Consider the following 18,948-nt stretch of genomic DNA (forward strand, 5'->3'; position numbering starts at 1 on the left):
ACTGGATTATAAAAAAAAAAAAATGTAAGATATGGGTAATAGTTGCTTCCTCTCACTCTCTCTCTCTCTCTCTCTCTCTCTCTCTCTCTCTCTCTCTCTCTTTCTCTTTCTAAGACTGGATTATAAAAAAAGAATGTAAGATATGGATAATGGTCTCTCTCTCTCTCTCTCTCTAAGACTGGATTATAAAAAAAGAATAAGATATGGATAATGGTTGCTCCCCCCCCCCCCCCCTCTCTCTCTCTCTCTCTCTCTCTCTCTCTCTCTCTCTCTCTCTCTCTCTCTCTCTCTCATTGCAATTTGGATAATTATGTTTGTTGTACATTTATGTAAGTTACTTTTCAATTTTTTGCACTTTCAATATATAAGGGACGCCGAATGAGGCGCATTTCGTGAATAGTATAAGTAGTTAATTTTTAAGACACTGAATTTTAATTTAATACAAATAAAAAAAAATCATCATTAAGTTTTAAGAGTGAATTTTTATTTAATACAATTAAATTGAAAAACAGTCATCATTTCGGTCTCCTGCGTAACCTTCAAATTTTCGAGGTCTTCCGTATCTAGGAGATTATTTGGTTTATTTCATATTCTCTGTAACTTACATAAGTAAAATCCGGAATCAAGAAATGACAGGGACGTGGTAAAGTTGAGCTGTTCAGGATTTTTTTTTTTTTTTTTTTTTTTTTTTTTTTTTTTTTTTTTTTTTTTTTTTTTTTTTTTAAAGAAAAGTCCAAAATGTCTGCTGAATCATCCATGCGGATGAATATCAGGCCTAACATGGAATACTAGGTACCGAGTGTCATTCTTCGTCTAACACCTCACGACTATTATGTCTTATGTTTTCAAGAAAAAAAAAGTAAAAAAAAAAAAAAAAAAAAAAAAAAAAAAAAATTTTTTTTTTTTTTTTTTTTACCTCAGCCTCCATCATATTTCCGTTTTCAATTTGGTAAATGCCAGTGTACAGGTTCACTATTTTCCTTCACTTTTTTGTCTCTCTCCCTCTTTGGTCTCCTCGTCTTGAGAGACAAAGGCATATTTCTTTTTCTTTCGGAATGGTGAAGGTTATGACTCTTCTCCGTGGAGCTAGTTACTTCAAATTGTGATGGAAAGATGGCAACTGGCTCTGTTTGTTTGTTATTTTGTTTCATGAGGTGTTGCGTGTGCGAGAGCATTTTTTTTTTTTTTTTTTTTTTTTTTTTTTTTTTTTTTTTTTTTTTTTTGGCGTTTACGTTTCTCGTGTTTATTTACATTTGCTCCAAATGAAGACATTGCGGAATTTAATATCTTTCATGTTTTATGTAATGTGCAAAGGAGGACGAAATTATTAGGTTTCTTATTCCAATAGTGTATTATTTAGTTTCAATTTTATTACTATGAAAGATTTTTAAGAGGAAATGGATCTCTTTGGTAGAAAAAAAATTAATAACTTATTTGCAGTGATATTTTTCGTTTCTTTTATTTTTAAAGATAATACTACGGATTATGAAATTATTTCCATTTCTTAAACTAGATACAAAAGGAAACTAAAATTTTAATTAAAATATAGAATGGAGTTTTTTGATATTTTGTTTCCCTTGATGCTTGTTATTAGGGCGTGAACCCTCTGTAAAGAACATTGTCCTCATGGAAAAAATTTATTTTTATGTGTATTGTTTTTAAAGCTCTTTTCAAGAACGAAAGATATGGAATGTAAAACATGGAGCAGTTTTATGTAGGTAAACAAGATATAGAATATTTGAGGGGAAAACGTTGAGAGCTGATGTTTTTCATACTTATTGTTTTGATTTTTAATGAGACTGCTGTTTCACTGCGGCCGTCACCACGTTTCAGGTGCTAATTTATTAATTTTACACAAATATGATAGCTGTGATAATCCAAATAGGTCAAACACTCAAGTGGTGCACATAAGTTTTGTATGCCTTCTTTTGACAATCATATCAAGAGAGAGACTTATCAAAATAGAATATACTGTTATAACATTTGTAACTTCCATTCTGTTTCTTGTACTCTCAGACAAGTGACGGTTCGATGTAGTGATCTGGAATTTTCATAAACTGGAACACAGTTTTAGTTTTTTATTATATTGATTTTTAAAAAAGGACTTTGGTTGCTAGGGTAGGTCGTTCCAAAATGGATGTGGAAGCTAGGATTGTTACGCAGAATAAATGTTTTTGCTGAAATGGTCACCCAGCCCCCCCCCCCCATGGCTTATTTACATAAATATTGTTCTCCATGCTTTAGGTTAAAACGCTGTAGATGGCTGTTTTTCAATAATTTTAATTGTATGGTTGAATAATTTTCAGCCTGTTTGCATAAAATATAGGTAGTGTTACTTATTATGCCAGATATCTGTAAAGGTAAATTTTGGCGTCAGAACTTGAATGTCTCTCTCTGCGTATAAAAAAAGGGGGAAAAAAATATTGGAATCCTCTCTCCTCCGTTTCATGCGACAGCAATGTGTTGGGGATATGCGTCAGAAAGAATGACAGCTTTTTCTTGCGTCGGGCTTGCGTAATTTTTACTTTGCAGGTATGGAATATATCAAATTCTCTCTCTCTCTCTCTCTCTCTCTCTCTCTCTCTCTCTCTCTCTCTCTCTCTCTGACGTCACTCTTATTGGATTTGGTACGCTGACTTTTTACATTATTTTTTTTATTTTCATGTTTGCCTTTCACATTGTTCTTCTTTTACTTTTATCCCTCCGTGTCTCATTTTAATCCGTTTATCCTCTCTCTCTCTCTCTCTCTCTCTCTCTCTCTCTCTCTCTCTCTCTCTCTCTCTCTCTCTCTCCATCCATTTTTTAATGCAGCAATCGACTTTATATGCAAATATTACTGAGTATAATCTTTCCCCTGTATCTAACACACTTCGAATGTATCCCTTTGTGGTTTTAAAACCTGTGTGTATTTGCGTCCGTGTGACTAAAATACATATACTGTATCTGTATTTATGGTTGTCAATATCAGTATATTTTTATATATACATGCCACACACAAACTAACTATACTATATATATATATATATATATATATATATATATATATATATATATATATATAGAATGTCTTTTTTCTGTAATACAACAGTATATTATGTAGATAAAGGCCCATAAATCACTATTTTAACGTTGCAAACGTTAAATAGTTTTATGGGCCTTATATATATATATATATATTATATATATATATATATATATATATATATGATATATATATATATATATAAGTATACACATACACATGGCCGGCTCCGAAAAAAGACAACAATAATCACTGCCACCTGTATCCTTCGACTGCTTATACAAATATGAAGGGAGAAAGGAAGATAGAGGTTGGTGTGAGAGATGACCTTTATCAAAAATATTTCAGAATTTAAATATCTTGTCTTTTTGAGGTCGAGGACGTTGATGTTTTGTGTATTCTGTTGACGTTAGATATTTTTTGTTCCTCTTTTGCAGCAAGAGTTGTTTTTGCGGTTGTTTTTTTTTTTTTCATTTTTTTTTCTTTTTTTACTATTCTTAGTATATACTTTCGGCTCCTTTTTTGACATTCTGAAGTAGCGTTGAATGTTTTCGTCGATATCTTCACCCTGACGTCTTCTTGTTTTTCGTATGTTCTGCAAAAGCATTTTTTCCGTCGTTTTCTGTCTTTCCCTCAGTAGACTGGTAGCGCGTTCAGCTCGCTAAGTGCGTGGCCCAGCGTTTCGAACCTTGAACCAGAAGTTTTTATTCGACTGTGTTGGGTCGCAGCTAGGGTGGAGAGAGAAAAATGTAAGAGGAAAAGGGTTAGGGTCTTGACAATTTAATCCTCATCCATCAAAGTTGAAATAATTCTCAAGGTATTTTCTCCTTCTCTTATCTTGGTTAAAATTTGATAAGGATACATCGGTGCTGTTGGTGTTTTTTTTCACATAGAACATTTTGATTGCTATTATTTTTATTTGAAAAAAAAAAAATATGTTAATTACGCATTCCCATTAAAATTGCTTGTGCGATGCCGTAGAAATTGTATTGCATTTTATGTGTATTTTTCATTAGTTTTGTAAATAGGTAAATAACTTCATGTTAGGCTACTGTATTCGAACGTGTGTGTGTGTGTATTTTTTTTTTTTTTTTTTTTTAAAAAAGAGAGTACTGGTGAACATTTGTGTTCAGAATTTTTTACTGCCATTAGAATTTATTTACTCGGTTATGCCATCCGATATGCTCGTGTATTCTCGCTTGCACACGGTCCTCGTTCATTCGTTAACAATAAACTACCTCGGTGTTACTTTATCAAATCGAAAGAGAAATAAATTAAAGAAAAAAAATGTATCGATTAAAATGAACATAGATTTGTTTTCACCTGTTGAATGACGTCACACCTAAATGACACTTGTCTCGCCAAGGGCGTGACAGCTGACGTTTATGAATGAAATGATGGAAGACTCGGGGATTTTTGGAGCCGCAGTATTTAGGTTTTGAAGCATATATTCGGAGCAGTAGTTCTCGCTCATGGAAGTTCTACGTTTATGGCGTCAGTGGACGGGTAATGGTGCATGTAGGTTAAGGGATTTAATATGTTACAGAAATTGTACTGCTTGTTTTTTTATTTCTTGCCCGTTTGTTTGAGTATATATATATATATATATATATATATATATATATATATATATGAATATATACAGTATATCCATATGAATATATACAGTATATCCATGATATGTGTATATATATATATATATATATATATATATATTTGTGTGTGTGTGTGTGTATGTATGTATGTATGATATATCTATATGTGTGTCTCTTTGTTTATGGTTGTACTTATGTATATGTGAAATATCTTATAGTTGAATACATATTTATAATGTTTTTCTTTTACTACAGGTGAGTACAATGAATTTACTCCTGTGTGTGGAATCATCGATAAACCTGACTCCAAAATGAGCTTCGTAAGTGTTAAAACTACAGTTTCTTTCAGTTTGTTTTTTAGTACAATTGGCACCTATATTTTAAAAGCAACTCATTTAAAACATTCTGCGGTACGTGTATATGCACACAATTCTCCATTCCGACCCATTTACAAACACCAGCCTTCAGCGATGCTGCCACTTCAGTGTGCCTGATTCCTTATCTCCCAACCGACGAAAAATGTCTCCATTTCGTATATCGCTCAGATGTGATGTCGGTATCACGTTTGATTTCTGAATGCTCTTGTTCGCTGACTGACAGCATCTGCAATTTCAAGCAAATCAATTGCTATGCAAACGGCTTGCACACTTTGTCGGTAGATAACCTGAAATTAATTATACAGTCAGTGATCAGTGTCTGATGAAAGGCAATATCGCTCTCTCTCTCTCTCTCTCTCTCTCTCTCTCTCTCTCTCTCTCTCTACCACTGTTAGGAATATTGTTCCATATATTTTTCCTGTTCAATTATTTATGGCGATAGTTGTATTCATTGTATTTCTCCTGTTCAGTTGTGTATAGCGATAGTTACGCTTTCACAGGAATTTGCATTTGCTTGTATAGAAACCTAGATGGTACCTGTCCTTTTGCATGGATTGATACCCAAGCACTCTTACGCCAGATGGTGCACAGGGAAGCACGAAGGAAACATGCAGTTGCCGATATCGGCATTGCCTTTATATTTAATCATCTGATTTATTATTATTATTATTATTATTATTATTATTATTATTATTATTATTATTATTATTTAGCTGTATAAAGTCGAGGGTGTTGGTTATCTTACATCTTTAGTCTGTCCATAAGCGTACCTTTTAACGCTTTACCTTGCCATCCCAGATCACATTACATTGTTGAAGGCCTTTCAGTCAAGCTTTGTACAAAGAGTTGATCATTATACATAGTTGTGCATGAAAGGACGTTGTTCATCCGCTTGGTCTCTGTTCGTTAATCAGCTGTTTAATGTAGTATTTGCCAATGATTGACGTGATTGATCCAAATACCAATTGATTATAATAGCTTGAATCCGTCCTAAAAATCATGGTAATTTTTAATGGTGATGACATACCTAATTACATACGAAGAGGAAGCATTAAATACTGTCAATATTAAAAAGTATGTAAATGAACACCACAAAACTAATAAGGAAGGTGTCATAAGACATCACTAGCCATGTTTTCATTTTGGTTAGTTGACGCCAGAACGAGTTTCAGGTTATCATCTTTAAAGATTCAACAGTGGTGTTTGGCTTCGGAATGATCATGCGTCATGTTGATTCTCTCAGACAGGAATAATAAACATTCGATAATTTTCAAGTCTGCTTTTACTGGCCAGTGCTAAGAATTTTTTATATTTTTTAGCCTACCTCCTTTCATTTTCACTCTTCTTCTTACTTTCCAGCCTCTCATAACCCTTGATTCATAGTGCAACTGCTTTGAGGTTTTCCTCCTGTTACACACCTTTCAAACCTTTTACTGTCAATTTCCATTTCAACGCTGAATGACCTCATAGCACCCAGTGCTTGGCCTTTGGCCTAAATTTTATATTTATTATATGTTTTTTAGCCGGTGTATTGTATCATAAGTCAGTTATGTAATAATTTAGGGAGGTTTAAAAACTGGAGCATTGAGAGAAAACTGCTCATGATCTGATAATCATGTTATTTTACCCTTAATATACCTGGGGGAATTAATATGGCTCTATACGAACTGACTTTTTTTTTTTTTTTTTTTTTAGAACTAATCTCCTTAAGTATTACATGACTCAAGTCTCATTGTTTTCATTTTCATATTTACTGAATTATGAACTAATTTTTTTGTTTTCTGTAAACGAAAATTATTGTGCCGGCTTTGTCTGTCCGTCCGCCCTCAGATCTTAAAAAATTACTGAGGCTATAGGGCTGCAATTGGTATGTTGGACATAAAAACATATCAAATTGCAGCCATCTAGCCTCAGTAGTTTTTATTTCATGCAAGGTTAAAGTTAGCCATAAGCGTACATCTGGCAACGCTTTAGGTACCAACAACATAGGTCACCAGAAGACCGCGGCTTAGTTTCGTGGACCTTGGCTAAGAGTTTTATGGGCCGTGGCTGAGGCCACCACCCGACAGAAAATTAGATTGTGCCGAAGAAACTTCGGCTCTACTTGTGTCTCGCACATAGTGTGAGCATTATATGTAATGGTTGCACTTAAAGAGGATTGAAAATGTAATATTCTGTTCTAGATACTCTACTGGTAAGCTTTTCATTAATCCTTTTTTTCCCCCTTCTTCCTTTTTCATTTACAAGCCCCACCCCTCTTCCTTCCTTTTTCTTTTCCTTTTTTACGAGGAAACGTTATCAGGTTTCTCATCCAATTAGCCTTCGCTTCCGAACTAAAAATTCATAAAACTGTGAGGCGTTTGCAGTCTTTTAAGATTTGTTTGCAAGCGAAGACTAAATACTAGAGAATGTTTTAAATGAAATGCAGACGTTGTCACTTTGATAATTGGTACCCTCTCTGAGTTATGGAAAATATTTTAAGAACTCTTCCCCCATCTATAAGTTGAGCATGCTTCCCCTTTTGTAAATCCTCTCTAAGTAGTAGTATAAGGGAAGCAACCCCTTTCATAAATACCTGTTCCATTTCTGAACGTTTCTAGGCAAAGATTTTGCGTCTTTGCTCTGCTCATGCTTGTAAAAATTCAGCAACATTGAAATGCTTTCTACCGTTATTCTTTCGCCTTTTACTCTCTCTCTCTCTCTCTTTATTTTTTATTTTTTTCTCTGACCTTATGCAAATTCCTTGCACTGAACTCCTCGACTTTGCAACGCCTGCGAGTGTCACGCTTACTGACTATTTATTTATTTATTTGTTTATTATATACGTATATTCATTTATTTATTTGTATTTGCAAAGGCCATCATTTTTTTTCTTCAAAGGTAAAATAAGCTCCCCGTAAGTCACTACGGGGAGCTTAATATCCTGACGATAATGAGACTCGAGTCATTAGTAGAGAGAATTTATAGCTGCTCAAGTCATTAGTAAGGTGATTTTACGTTTCATGTCTACGACTTTGTAAATGTGTTTTTCCATTTACATTCCTCTGACCTCATGGGACTTCTCGACTTAAGGATGAATACTCGGAGATTATATAAGCTTTATGTGACTGCAAAGAATTCAGCTACATCCTAATAGCTCCATATTTTAGAGAGGCAAGCAGGGTGGCGCATGAAAAGTGACCTTCGTTTATTTTTTTTATACAGATTTCTTGATAAAGTTAGAGGGCTATGTTTACATCAGCAACAATACTGAAAATGATGATATGCTATATAAATGTATTTAAGAGAATTGTTTTTAGTACTTATATGTATGGCTGAGTGGTAATCTCTCTTTCATTAGGTTTTTCGTATTTGTATAGGAAGAATATGATAAATAGATAGTCTTTGATGGCCATAATTTTTATTTTTTGATAATTCGTTTTTTTTTTTGTACCTAGTTTTCCAGACAGGAGGAGCCTATTGAAGCCATGTAAACACGTATTGATTATGGCTATTCTTTTTATTCTTTCAATTGATTCAAGAGTTTGATTGTAATATTAATTGTTTTGAACTCATCAAAAGCTCCATTATAAGGAAGGTGATCGTGTCGTTTTCCTTAGTTGGCAGAGATCTATATTACACGCAATTTTTGGTATTCGATATTCCCTCGCTAAAGCAGTGCTTTAGGTTCTATCATTTTTATTTTACTGCATCTTGTTATAGTTATGTGTCGTTGCAGCTTTTCATTATGTCGTTTGTTGCAAACGTTTGGAAGTTTATGCCATTCGGTAGATCCTCGAGCAGCATTATTTGTCATGAGGTCCACGCCCAGCAAGTTTGTTCTTTACTTTCTGCAGTATCTCTTGAATGGTTTAACCTGACAGCGCCTCAGTGGCGTGGTCAGTATGGTGTTGGCGTACCACCTTGGTGGCTGCGAGTTCGATCCTCGGGCATTTCATTGAGGAGTGAGAAATGTGTATTCTTGGTGATAGAAGTTCACTCTCGACGTGGTTCGGAAGTCACGTAAAGCCGTTGGTCCCGTGGCTGAATAACCACTGGTTCCATGCAACGTAAAAACACCATACAAACAAACAAGTTGAACCTGACACTTCCCAGGAGGAAAATATGTCATCGCATGAGGTCTTTAGCCTATTAAAAACAGTTCTTGGGTGACCAGATTGGCTGCGTTTTCTGTCTTAACCTCGACACCTTAAAAAGCCAACTATTTTGGGTAGCTTTGCTTGGCCTGGTCTTAGTGATAACTATTAAACACTAATTGTGTGAGCCTCCGAAGCATAATATGCAGCGAACATCCAATTTTGGGAATAAATCGAGCAGGGAAATTTTGTCAGAGACGCCAGCATTTGCAATTTATCCAGTTATTAAAGTTTTTGAAAAAAATTTAATTTTGATTGACAAAATATCAATAAAAACAAATCCTTCGGGCCAATCCTGTGAGAGCTAATAATTATAATAAGATTAATAGTCAGCACTATAAAAAAAATCCCATCTTTGATAACGTAATAACAGGAAACGTTGACTAGGTCAACACGCTGCATCCCCCTTTCAGTATTTCCATTGACGAAGAAACCCCAGGAAGGCCACCGTGGTTTTTCACTGCAAATAGAACTCTCCCCGCCTAACTATTTGCGGCTTCCGGAACTGACATTCCTAATAGGTTTCAGCTACCAAGTCGGCCTCGCTCCCTCCCCCCCCTCCCGACCCTTTTCTCCATCTCCTGCATCCCTACGGTGAAGGTTGATTGAAGGGAACGCTGATTGATTGGTGATAAAATCATAGTTGGTAGGCATAACGTATCTCCTCTTCTCTCTCTCTGCTCCTCTCTCTCTCTCTCTCTCGAATCTCTCTCTCTCTCTCTCTCTCTCTCACCGTCTCTCGTGGGCTGTTTTACTCACACACACACACACACACACACACACACACATATATATATATATATATATATATATATATATATATATATATATATATATATATATATATATATATATATATATATTATATATACTATATATGTGTATGTCTGTACGTATGTATACATGTATGTTTGTATATTTTCATAAATATAAAATGTGTTTGCGTCCTGTAATACTATTTTTCCCGCTTATTTTTTTACCTCCTTGACGGTCGGGGCTTATCCCTAGAAGGTTAGACTCTTCCCGTCCTCTGAAAGTCTCAGCGGATAAGGCTGCTGCAGCCACGCGCCCTTTACTCTGCCTTTGCGGACTTAAGTACTCAACAGCAGCTGGGAAGACTGTTGGGCAGCAGGCCGGGATCATACTCCTTGTTATTAAGAGGCCACTGCTCTCCCACTTGAGCTGCGGCACCTTACTATACTTGGACGCTTGTTTGAAGGCAGCCTCCGTATTCGTCTGGTTACATGTCTTTATTAAGCGGTTTTCGTATGGTAGAATGGGTGTTCCAATTATCATGGGTCAGTTTCCAAAGAAATGACTGAATATATCTTCTTTCACAGATTGCTTTTGTCACGACATTGTCTTCACCACCAGTATGTGTGGTATTGACAGTTGTTTCCTAAAATAATAGTTTGTTTGATTTAGATTAAGTCGACCTTATGCCAGGACGGGCCCTTTTCCCAAAGGCCATGCGTAAATATGTATATGTCAAGGCTTTAAACTTTAAGAAGCCTGATATGGATTTTTTTTTTATTCTAGTGTGGTTAGAGCTCGCTCCGACTCTTATCCATAGGCACCCGTAGTGTGGTGTGGTGTCAAAGAGAAAAAGAGGCTTGGTTTTGACCTCTGGACTTGGTTCAAAACAGAGACGAATTTATTGTGATGTGACTCGAATCTCAAAACCACACACTTTTTAGATCTGAAGGTCATTCGTCAATCGATACATTTCCAGCAGCCCGATAACACGAAAAGGTTGGAGTTCCAGACTGTAATCAACAATACCACATTCAGACAGCCATCATGGAATGGTCTGTGTGAATAAATCTTCTGTTACCTCAAGTAACGTCTCAAAAATCTCACATTTATTGCTTGATCAAAGTATGGACTTTTTTAAAAGTTCAGGAAACCGTTCCGTACTTCTTATTAGATTTGAATACTGCCGAATTATATTGAAATATCAAAAGCGGCAAATAAATTCTTACCAGCTGTTTCTCGAATGTTTTGATTTGAGAAGGTATATATTGCATTTTGTAGGTGCCTTGGACTCCGTCTAATTTGACAAGAATCTTACCACTTCTTGATTTCTGCTTTTGGCATTCAGCAGTTTCCTCTATGCCTTTGATAGAAGGCAGTGGAGGAGAAGGCGCATCAGGCAACCGACCCCTTGATGTAGGGATAACCGTGGGAAAGAAGTAGTATCCTCAGGGAAACTGGAGGACCAAGCCTCTCAACTGCTGTCTTCATCAGTTATATATTGGATTCGATCCTGGGTTCTCTTCAGCCATCTATTTATTGCCTCGGAAGCCAATCTCGGATATCCTTGCGCATCTTACTCCCTGCCGAAAACGTAATATTCGTCTCATGACTTGCTATGTAGTATGTGTAACAGACTTCCTATATTATAATCTGACTTATCTTCGTATGTTGTTGTATATTTCCATTTCATACCTTTAGTAGGCTGTAAAATATTTACTTTCTTTCTTACGGTGTGCTAAAGTGAATTTATTTCCTTTAGTGTCGTATCCTAATTCACTATCTTTAAATTGACTCCTTATGCACACACTATTAGCGATGAGTTTTTTTCCGAGGGTATTGTGATTGCTTAACGTCATTTAGTCATTCCACGAACATAGTGATTGTTCTGTTATCTAAACAGTATTTGCGACGCAAGTAACCAGACTTGTGATATCCGCTTGTAGTTATCTACTTAATTATTCGGAAACAACTAGGATATTGGATTACCGTGGCTATTTTCTTACCAGGTTGCTCAGAAGTTACCCCAAGAGTTAGAGTCTTATGAAAAATTAGGCATTCGGGAACAAGTTAGACATATTTTAACACGGTTTCGACGTAGAACATTATTCATATAAGAAATTATGATTTTTTTTATGGGATCAAGTGGAGCTCAGTTTGGAATCCATAGAAAATAAAAAAGAAAATAAAAAAGTAAGATGAAAACATTGACATGGGGAGTTTATGTGCGCTTGAGACAGTGAAAAAAAAAAAAACATACTAATGTGTTGTTTTACCGTGCAGCAACAGCCTTGAGCGAACGAAATCTAAATGTAGTGATAAACAACAAATAATATACACAGACAAATATTATAAATAAACAACATGCAAAATCGAACTGCTATAGTTGTAGACAGGCACAATCTGCTTTTATATATGGCGGTACCTGAGGAGAGTTAGACAAGAGATGTATTTTAACTTTGTAATGTTTCTGTAGACGGATTGTCGCAGGCATGATTGAATTGCAGTGGCGAAGAGTAGTTGTTGATAGGCAGGATCTTGTAGCCGTAAACAAGTAGAAAGGCTGGTAATCCGATAGTAACAGACAGAATCTGATTATAGCTTCAAATAGTGGCGCTGTACTAAGATAAGTCAGCAGGCAGAATTCTCCAAGGATCGAGTGGGTAGACAGTGATTTTCTTTTCTCTCTCTCTCTCTCTCTCTCTCTCTCTCTCTCTCTCTCTCTCTCTCTCTCTCTCTCTCTCTCTCTCTTTGAGTCTTCTTCCCTAATGTAAGAAGAAATTGAGCAGTAGTGTGTGTGAATGCAGTAGACAAGTGCATATGAGATTGTGAGTGGGATTTCTTTTATCCCTCGTAATTCGTGAGTTCCATCGTAGTCTTGAGTTCTCTCGTGTTCTTGTATTTATTCATCATTATCTCGCGAAATGTACCCTTTCTTCCAGTGTGTTTCCACCCCGCTCTTTCTCCTTTTATTCGTTCTCCGCGTCTTTGCATCTTGATTTTAGCCTTGAGGATCGACGCGGGAAGTCTCGGCCTCACAGATAGAGGGACTCCATTTCCCCTATTGGAATTTGAGAGAGAGAGAGAGAGAGAGAGAGAGAGAGAGAGAGAGAGAGAGAGAGAGAGAGAGAGAGAGATGGGAGTCTTAACATTCCACTGGCGTTGCCGTGTGAGGATGCAGTCACGCATTCGCTTTAAGATTGTGAAAAGAGGAAGGAATTAGTATGTAAGATGTTAATTTGATGATAAAAGGCAAACGTATTTGTTTCTCTTTCGTTTTGCTTCATTCGCATAATGCAAATTTCCCAAAATGTTGTAGAAGTTGTGACTAAATGTGCTTATTATCAGTTTCCTTCCGGCAAAGGTAGCGTATTTAGTTTTCCCCCTGCCAGTATTCCAGTCTCTTAATGGATGGATGTATGTATGTATGCTTGCTTGCTTGCTGGCCTTTTACGCGTAACTTGCCATTACAACTCCTCACTCACGGCTCAAGGTATTTCAGTCAAAGTTGAGACAAAGGTTAGAGCATCATGCAAAGATGTGCACGAAAGGAGGATGTCCTTTTGTTTGTCTTACCTGTCCGTCTGACAGTATGTAGCCTATATACCACGATCGCCTTGTCCTTGCAACTTTTCGCACCTGGTTGAGGTTGTTTCAGTTGTACTTGGTATAAAGTTAGGTCAAATGTATCTGCTGGTTATACCAAATAATGATTAACTCTGATGAAGAATAAAGTAGATCATATGTATCTGTGGGGCGGACCTGATACCGATTTCATTATTATTATTATTATTATTATTATTATTATTATTATTATTATTATTATTATTATTAGGTGAGTACCTTCGTATGCCACAGAATCAAAATTAAAGAAAGGGCGAAGACACAGGTTTATTGATGTTTCTTGCATGCACCTTATACCGATGAAGACTGCTCTCGTTGTTGTTTTAATTGTTGAAGTAGTAATGTAGAGAGAGAGAGAGAGAAGCAGACATGGCGGCGAGGAGGAACGATTTCAAAACAAACTTTTCCTATTTGGGTTATTGGCGATGTCTCTGGATTGGAACTCTCTCTCTCTCTCTCTCTCTCTCTCTCTCTCTCTCTCTCTCTCTCTCTCTCTCTCATATCCATGAAGAACACGTTCAGTTGACTGCTTATGCGTCTTCAAAGTTATGATATCAGCACATTAACTGAAGCGTAATTTTTTTTTTTTTTTTTTTTTTTTTTAAGCTGCTCATCCATGGTAAGATGAGCGCAGTTCAATCAGTAATTATACCTGATTAAACGTTTAATTCCTATGCAATTTGCATTATTACGTAAAAGATATATAATGATGCTGGTACTGTTATATAATAATAATTATAATAATAATGGTTATACAACCCACATTGGAACTTAAGCAGGTTTTTCCATATTCATCCTTATTTGAAGAATCATTTTAAAATATTAGCGAATGCTGCTGCTGTGTATTTAATTTTTCATATGCATATATTTATTATTTACACAACAATGGCTCTAAACTAACTAGAAAATCACGATATTTTCTTTTATGCGACGAAAATATTATCGAAGATTTATAGATTATTACCTTGTGGTAATAATTGAGGAAGAAATATAAGATAAAGATGGTAATAGATATTTAGTATTGATGGATTTGGTGGCAAGAATGCTCTAAAAAATTATTTGTGTGCACTCTCGTTGAATTTGAGACTTTTCAAAGAATTTTAAATTTGCTATGCTGAAGAATACTTATGTTGCCCACCGGAAGTAATGTGGGTTTATTTAAAATGGAAATTTAATGCAAGTATTATTTTTTTCTTTTCATAACTCAGTGAAATAAAAGATCAAAAAGCAAAACAAAAAATAAATGAATAATTTTATATATATATATATAATATAGTATATATATATATATATATATATATATATATATATATATCTATATATATATATATATATATATATATATATATATATATATATATATATATATATACACGTACGTACATATATAGATATATATACATATATATTATACTCACAAGTTTACGAATTTGCCAGTATTTTATATTGAAGTAGTATTTAGGTTTTTTTTTTTTTTTTTTTGTGCGTTAATGCGCTTTTGTTTTTGAATTGAATGTTTCATTTTATTGTCGTAAATAATGTCATTAGGCTTAGAGTGGGTAAAGCGGCTTAATGTTTCAATTTTGTCCGGGAATCACAACAAGAATTCATGTGGATTTCAGGCTGGTGTGATGATGCGTTTTGATTTTGAAATCTGAATTATCCTGAAATTTGTTCCGATTCAATCTTACCGTAATGGAGTGGTTGGTATCTTCATTGCGTATTGATGACATAACTTTTATTGTAATTATTAATACAATACAATGAATGCATAAATTCATGTTGGCAAGTCTGGCCCCCCCCCCCCCCCCCCCCCCCCCCCCCCCCCCCCCCCCCCCCCCCCCCTCCTTCCTCATATCTTATGGCATCAAAGATTGAAACGGAAAGGAGAGAGAGAGAGAGAGAGAGAGAGAGAGAGAGAGAGAGAGAGAGAGAGAGAGAGGAAAAGGGATCTGAGATTGGATTCTGGAAGGATTACAGTGTAAATCCCCTACCGTGACACGTCCGCACCGCTCGGGATTTATGTGTATGTACACTCTTGGGTTTACATAACACGAGGCGCTTACACACCACACACACACACACACACACACACACACACACACACACTGTCCTCGAGGCTGATTCCCCTCTGCTTGGAACGGAAAAGGTGTAATGTTTGAAAAAGGATGAAAGTCCTGGGGTCCACTCATCGCAATGTCCTTTTTCAAAAGACGATTTGTCTTCGATGATAGCGTTATTTTTGCTTATCTCCTTTTGCTTGATTTACTTCAGTAGCATTTTCTTTTAAGGATTTCGTTGTCACCGGTGGAATTCAGTTTTTCTCACATTTTTCTTTTTCTTTTTCTTGCGAGAGGATTATTCAACGATGTCGAACAAATGCGACTCACTTATAGCAAATATAACGTCAGCTTTCACTCTTACATCTTGAGAGAGAGAGAGAGAGAGAGAGAGAGAGAGAGAGAGAGAGAGAGAGAGAGAGAACGTGGCTCCAGCACTGCGTCAAATGCATAACATCATATTATCACTGGAAACGGGAGGGGCCTCGTCGAGGTAATCCTCACCCCACCAGGAATTCTCTCTCTCTCTCTCTCTCTCTCTCTCTCTCTCTCTCTCTCTCTCTCTCTCTGTTAAAAAATGTGAGAAACTTTTAGGTCATAAAATCCACTTCAGGATTTAGACAGGTGATCTAAAGGACAGTAGATTTACTAGGAATGTGAGTGGAAGAACGGCGTTTCAATTCAAATGCCTCGATAGTCCAGGATTTCTTTTCTCTCTCTCTCGATTTCTTTTCTCTCTCGGTTCTCTTCTCTCTCTCGCTCTCTACTCTCTCTCTCTCTCTGTATATCTATTATATATATATTTATATTATATATATTATGTAGATATTATTAGTATTATAGATCTCGTATATATATTAAAATGATATATATACACACATATATTATATATATATATATAGTATATATACTATATATATTATATATATATATATATATATATATCGCCCTTCACTTTTGTCCCTTGCTTTTATAACCTTTCATGAGTCCAATCCTTTTACTTTTACCTTTTAAGCAAACCATGTTATTCCCCCTTTTTTTTATCGGCCCAAAAGCACAAGTCCGATTCAGTCAGGAACAGATGTAAACGACGATTATGCTGCTGAGTTACGTATGTTGTTACTGAGAGAGAGAGAGGAGAAGAGAATTTCTTTGCTCCTCAGCACTTAACTTAGTTTGAGAACGAGAGATCCTTTCTCCTTAAACTTAACTGAGCTTAAGAGAAAGAGATTCTTGCTTAGATTTTGGTTTGAGAGAGAGAGAGAGTAGAGAAGAGAGAGAGAGAGAGAGAGAGAGAGAGAGAGAGAGAAAGTGTTATCATGACAGATGGCACATACCGAGCAGTGTTAGTGTGGAAAGGAGTGGCCCTATTAGATTTATGAAGGATATATCCTGAAACTCCTTTGTTACTGCGAAGTAGCCTTATTTTTATTCGTCCGTGGATTAACTCCGTCTTTTCTTAAGTTTTTAGCATTTTTTCTCATTTTAGACGTTACTGGATCTATACATATATATATATATATATATATATATATATATATATATATATATATATATACACATATATATATATATATATATATATATTATATATAATACGTATATATATATATTAGGGTTTTTTTTTTTTTTACAACTCTGTGAAGAGTTTGTCGTTTTGTCAAAGGTAGTAAGATATGCTTACTATGTTGACTATAGATTACTATATTGTTAATATACTTTTGTCTAGCAATCGTTTAAATAATTCTAGGAATTTTTTTAGAGATATTTGCGTCAGTTTTTTTTTATTTCGGTGTTTGTGTGAAATGATTGCAGTTCAATTATCAAAATACAGTTTTTTTGCATGTAATGAAATAGCTTTAAATCTAAATTTACAGAAATATATATATCTCGGTAATGAAAAATATATTAGATTGTAGATTGAAAGAAATATATATATATTTAAGAAATTAGTAACTCTCGGTCTCATCGCGTATTCTGATTCTGAAAACGTTAGAAACCAAATTTTTTTTTTTTATGGGCCCAGTCGTTAATTGCTTGTTTGTGCAAATGAAGCATCTCATTACAGCGATCTTGGCAGTCAAGTTGTTAATTGGATGACTCAGAAATGATTATGGAAGAGCCGTTTCGTTCTCTCTCTCTCTCTCTCTCTCTCTCTCTCTCTCTCTCTCTCTCTCTCTCATTGAAAAAGATTTTCAGAAAGAAAGAAGGTGACTAAGGGGATGTAAGGTATGGTTTTTGCTTAATGCTTTATGTTTCTTTACATTAGTTTGCTGGTTGAATGTCCCAGACTTGGGAATTTGAGACATAGGTTCCTGTCTTGGGATGTGATAGAGGAGGTAATTTTATCCTATCTACAACTCTTGGAAAGGATTGTAATTTAGAGCAGTTATATATCTTTATGAGAGAGGCTGGCCTCCTCAACAAGATTTATATTATATAATAGAATATCTATGTAAGAGTTGATATTTTTTAACAAATTTATTCATATAAATATATTTTTTAGATATTTTATATTAAATTAATTTTAGATTTAATTCTACTTTTTATCTAAATTTATTTCGGTGTCAGTAATCGAGATGTTTTGACACCAGTTTTTAACAGACACAATCAATTGTTTGATTATGTTTGTTAAAAACTGGTGTCACACACACACACACTGGTGTGTGTGTGTGTGTGTATATATATATATATATATATATATATATATATATATAGATATATATATATATATATATGAATAATTATCACATCGAACCGTGATCCATTTATATATCAATTCAAGCTACAAATGTCCTTTAATATCTAAATTCACTTTACCTCCCAAATGATATATTTTCATATATGTAACGGAGGGGAATTTTTAGTTGATAACAATTTCGTCCCCCCATGGGATCGAACCACCGTCCAAATGGATCACGGTTCGATGTGATAATTATTCATAACAAAAGGCTACGTACTGTCAAACGCTCGAATTGGCTAACATGGTAGACGGGGTTCCATATCGATTCTAATTACGAAAGCACCGAGGTCGAGGGTGATTTGTAAGGTCAGAATCGATATGAACTTATGCGTCTCTGTTGGCTGATTGGATAGCGTCACTGACTGTCCTGATTTCGTCCCCGTCTACTTGGACGGTGGTTCGATCCCATGGGGGGACGAAATTGTTATCAACTAAAAAATTCCCCTCCGGTACATATATGAAAATATATCATTTGGGAGGTAAAGTGAATTTAGATATTAAAGGACATTTGTAGCTTGAATTGATATATATATATATCATATATATATATATATATATATATATATATAATATATATATATATATATATATACATATATGTATATATAATTTTTTTTTCTATATACATACATGCACTT

General features: G+C 35.1%; 1 protein-coding gene across 6 annotated transcripts in view; it reads left to right on the plus strand.

The window, feature by feature from the left end:
* Positions 1–18,948, plus strand: part of LOC135206150 (homer protein homolog 2-like) — a 408,669-nt gene that overhangs the window by 155,806 nt on the left and 233,915 nt on the right. Inside the window, exon 1 of one of the 6 annotated variants that reach the window (XM_064237416.1) lies at positions 4,914–4,937. The exons of the other annotated variants lie outside the window; for them this stretch is intronic. Coding sequence (XP_064093486.1) covers positions 4,929–4,937 — 9 coding nt within the window. The 5' untranslated portion in view covers positions 4,914–4,928. Of the gene's footprint in view, positions 1–4,913; positions 4,938–18,948 lie in introns of those variants that run through there. 6 annotated transcript variants of the gene reach the window in all.

Source organism: Macrobrachium nipponense, chromosome 29 (genome assembly GCF_015104395.2).
Source record: "Macrobrachium nipponense isolate FS-2020 chromosome 29, ASM1510439v2, whole genome shotgun sequence".
NCBI lineage: Eukaryota > Metazoa > Arthropoda > Malacostraca > Decapoda > Palaemonidae > Macrobrachium > Macrobrachium nipponense.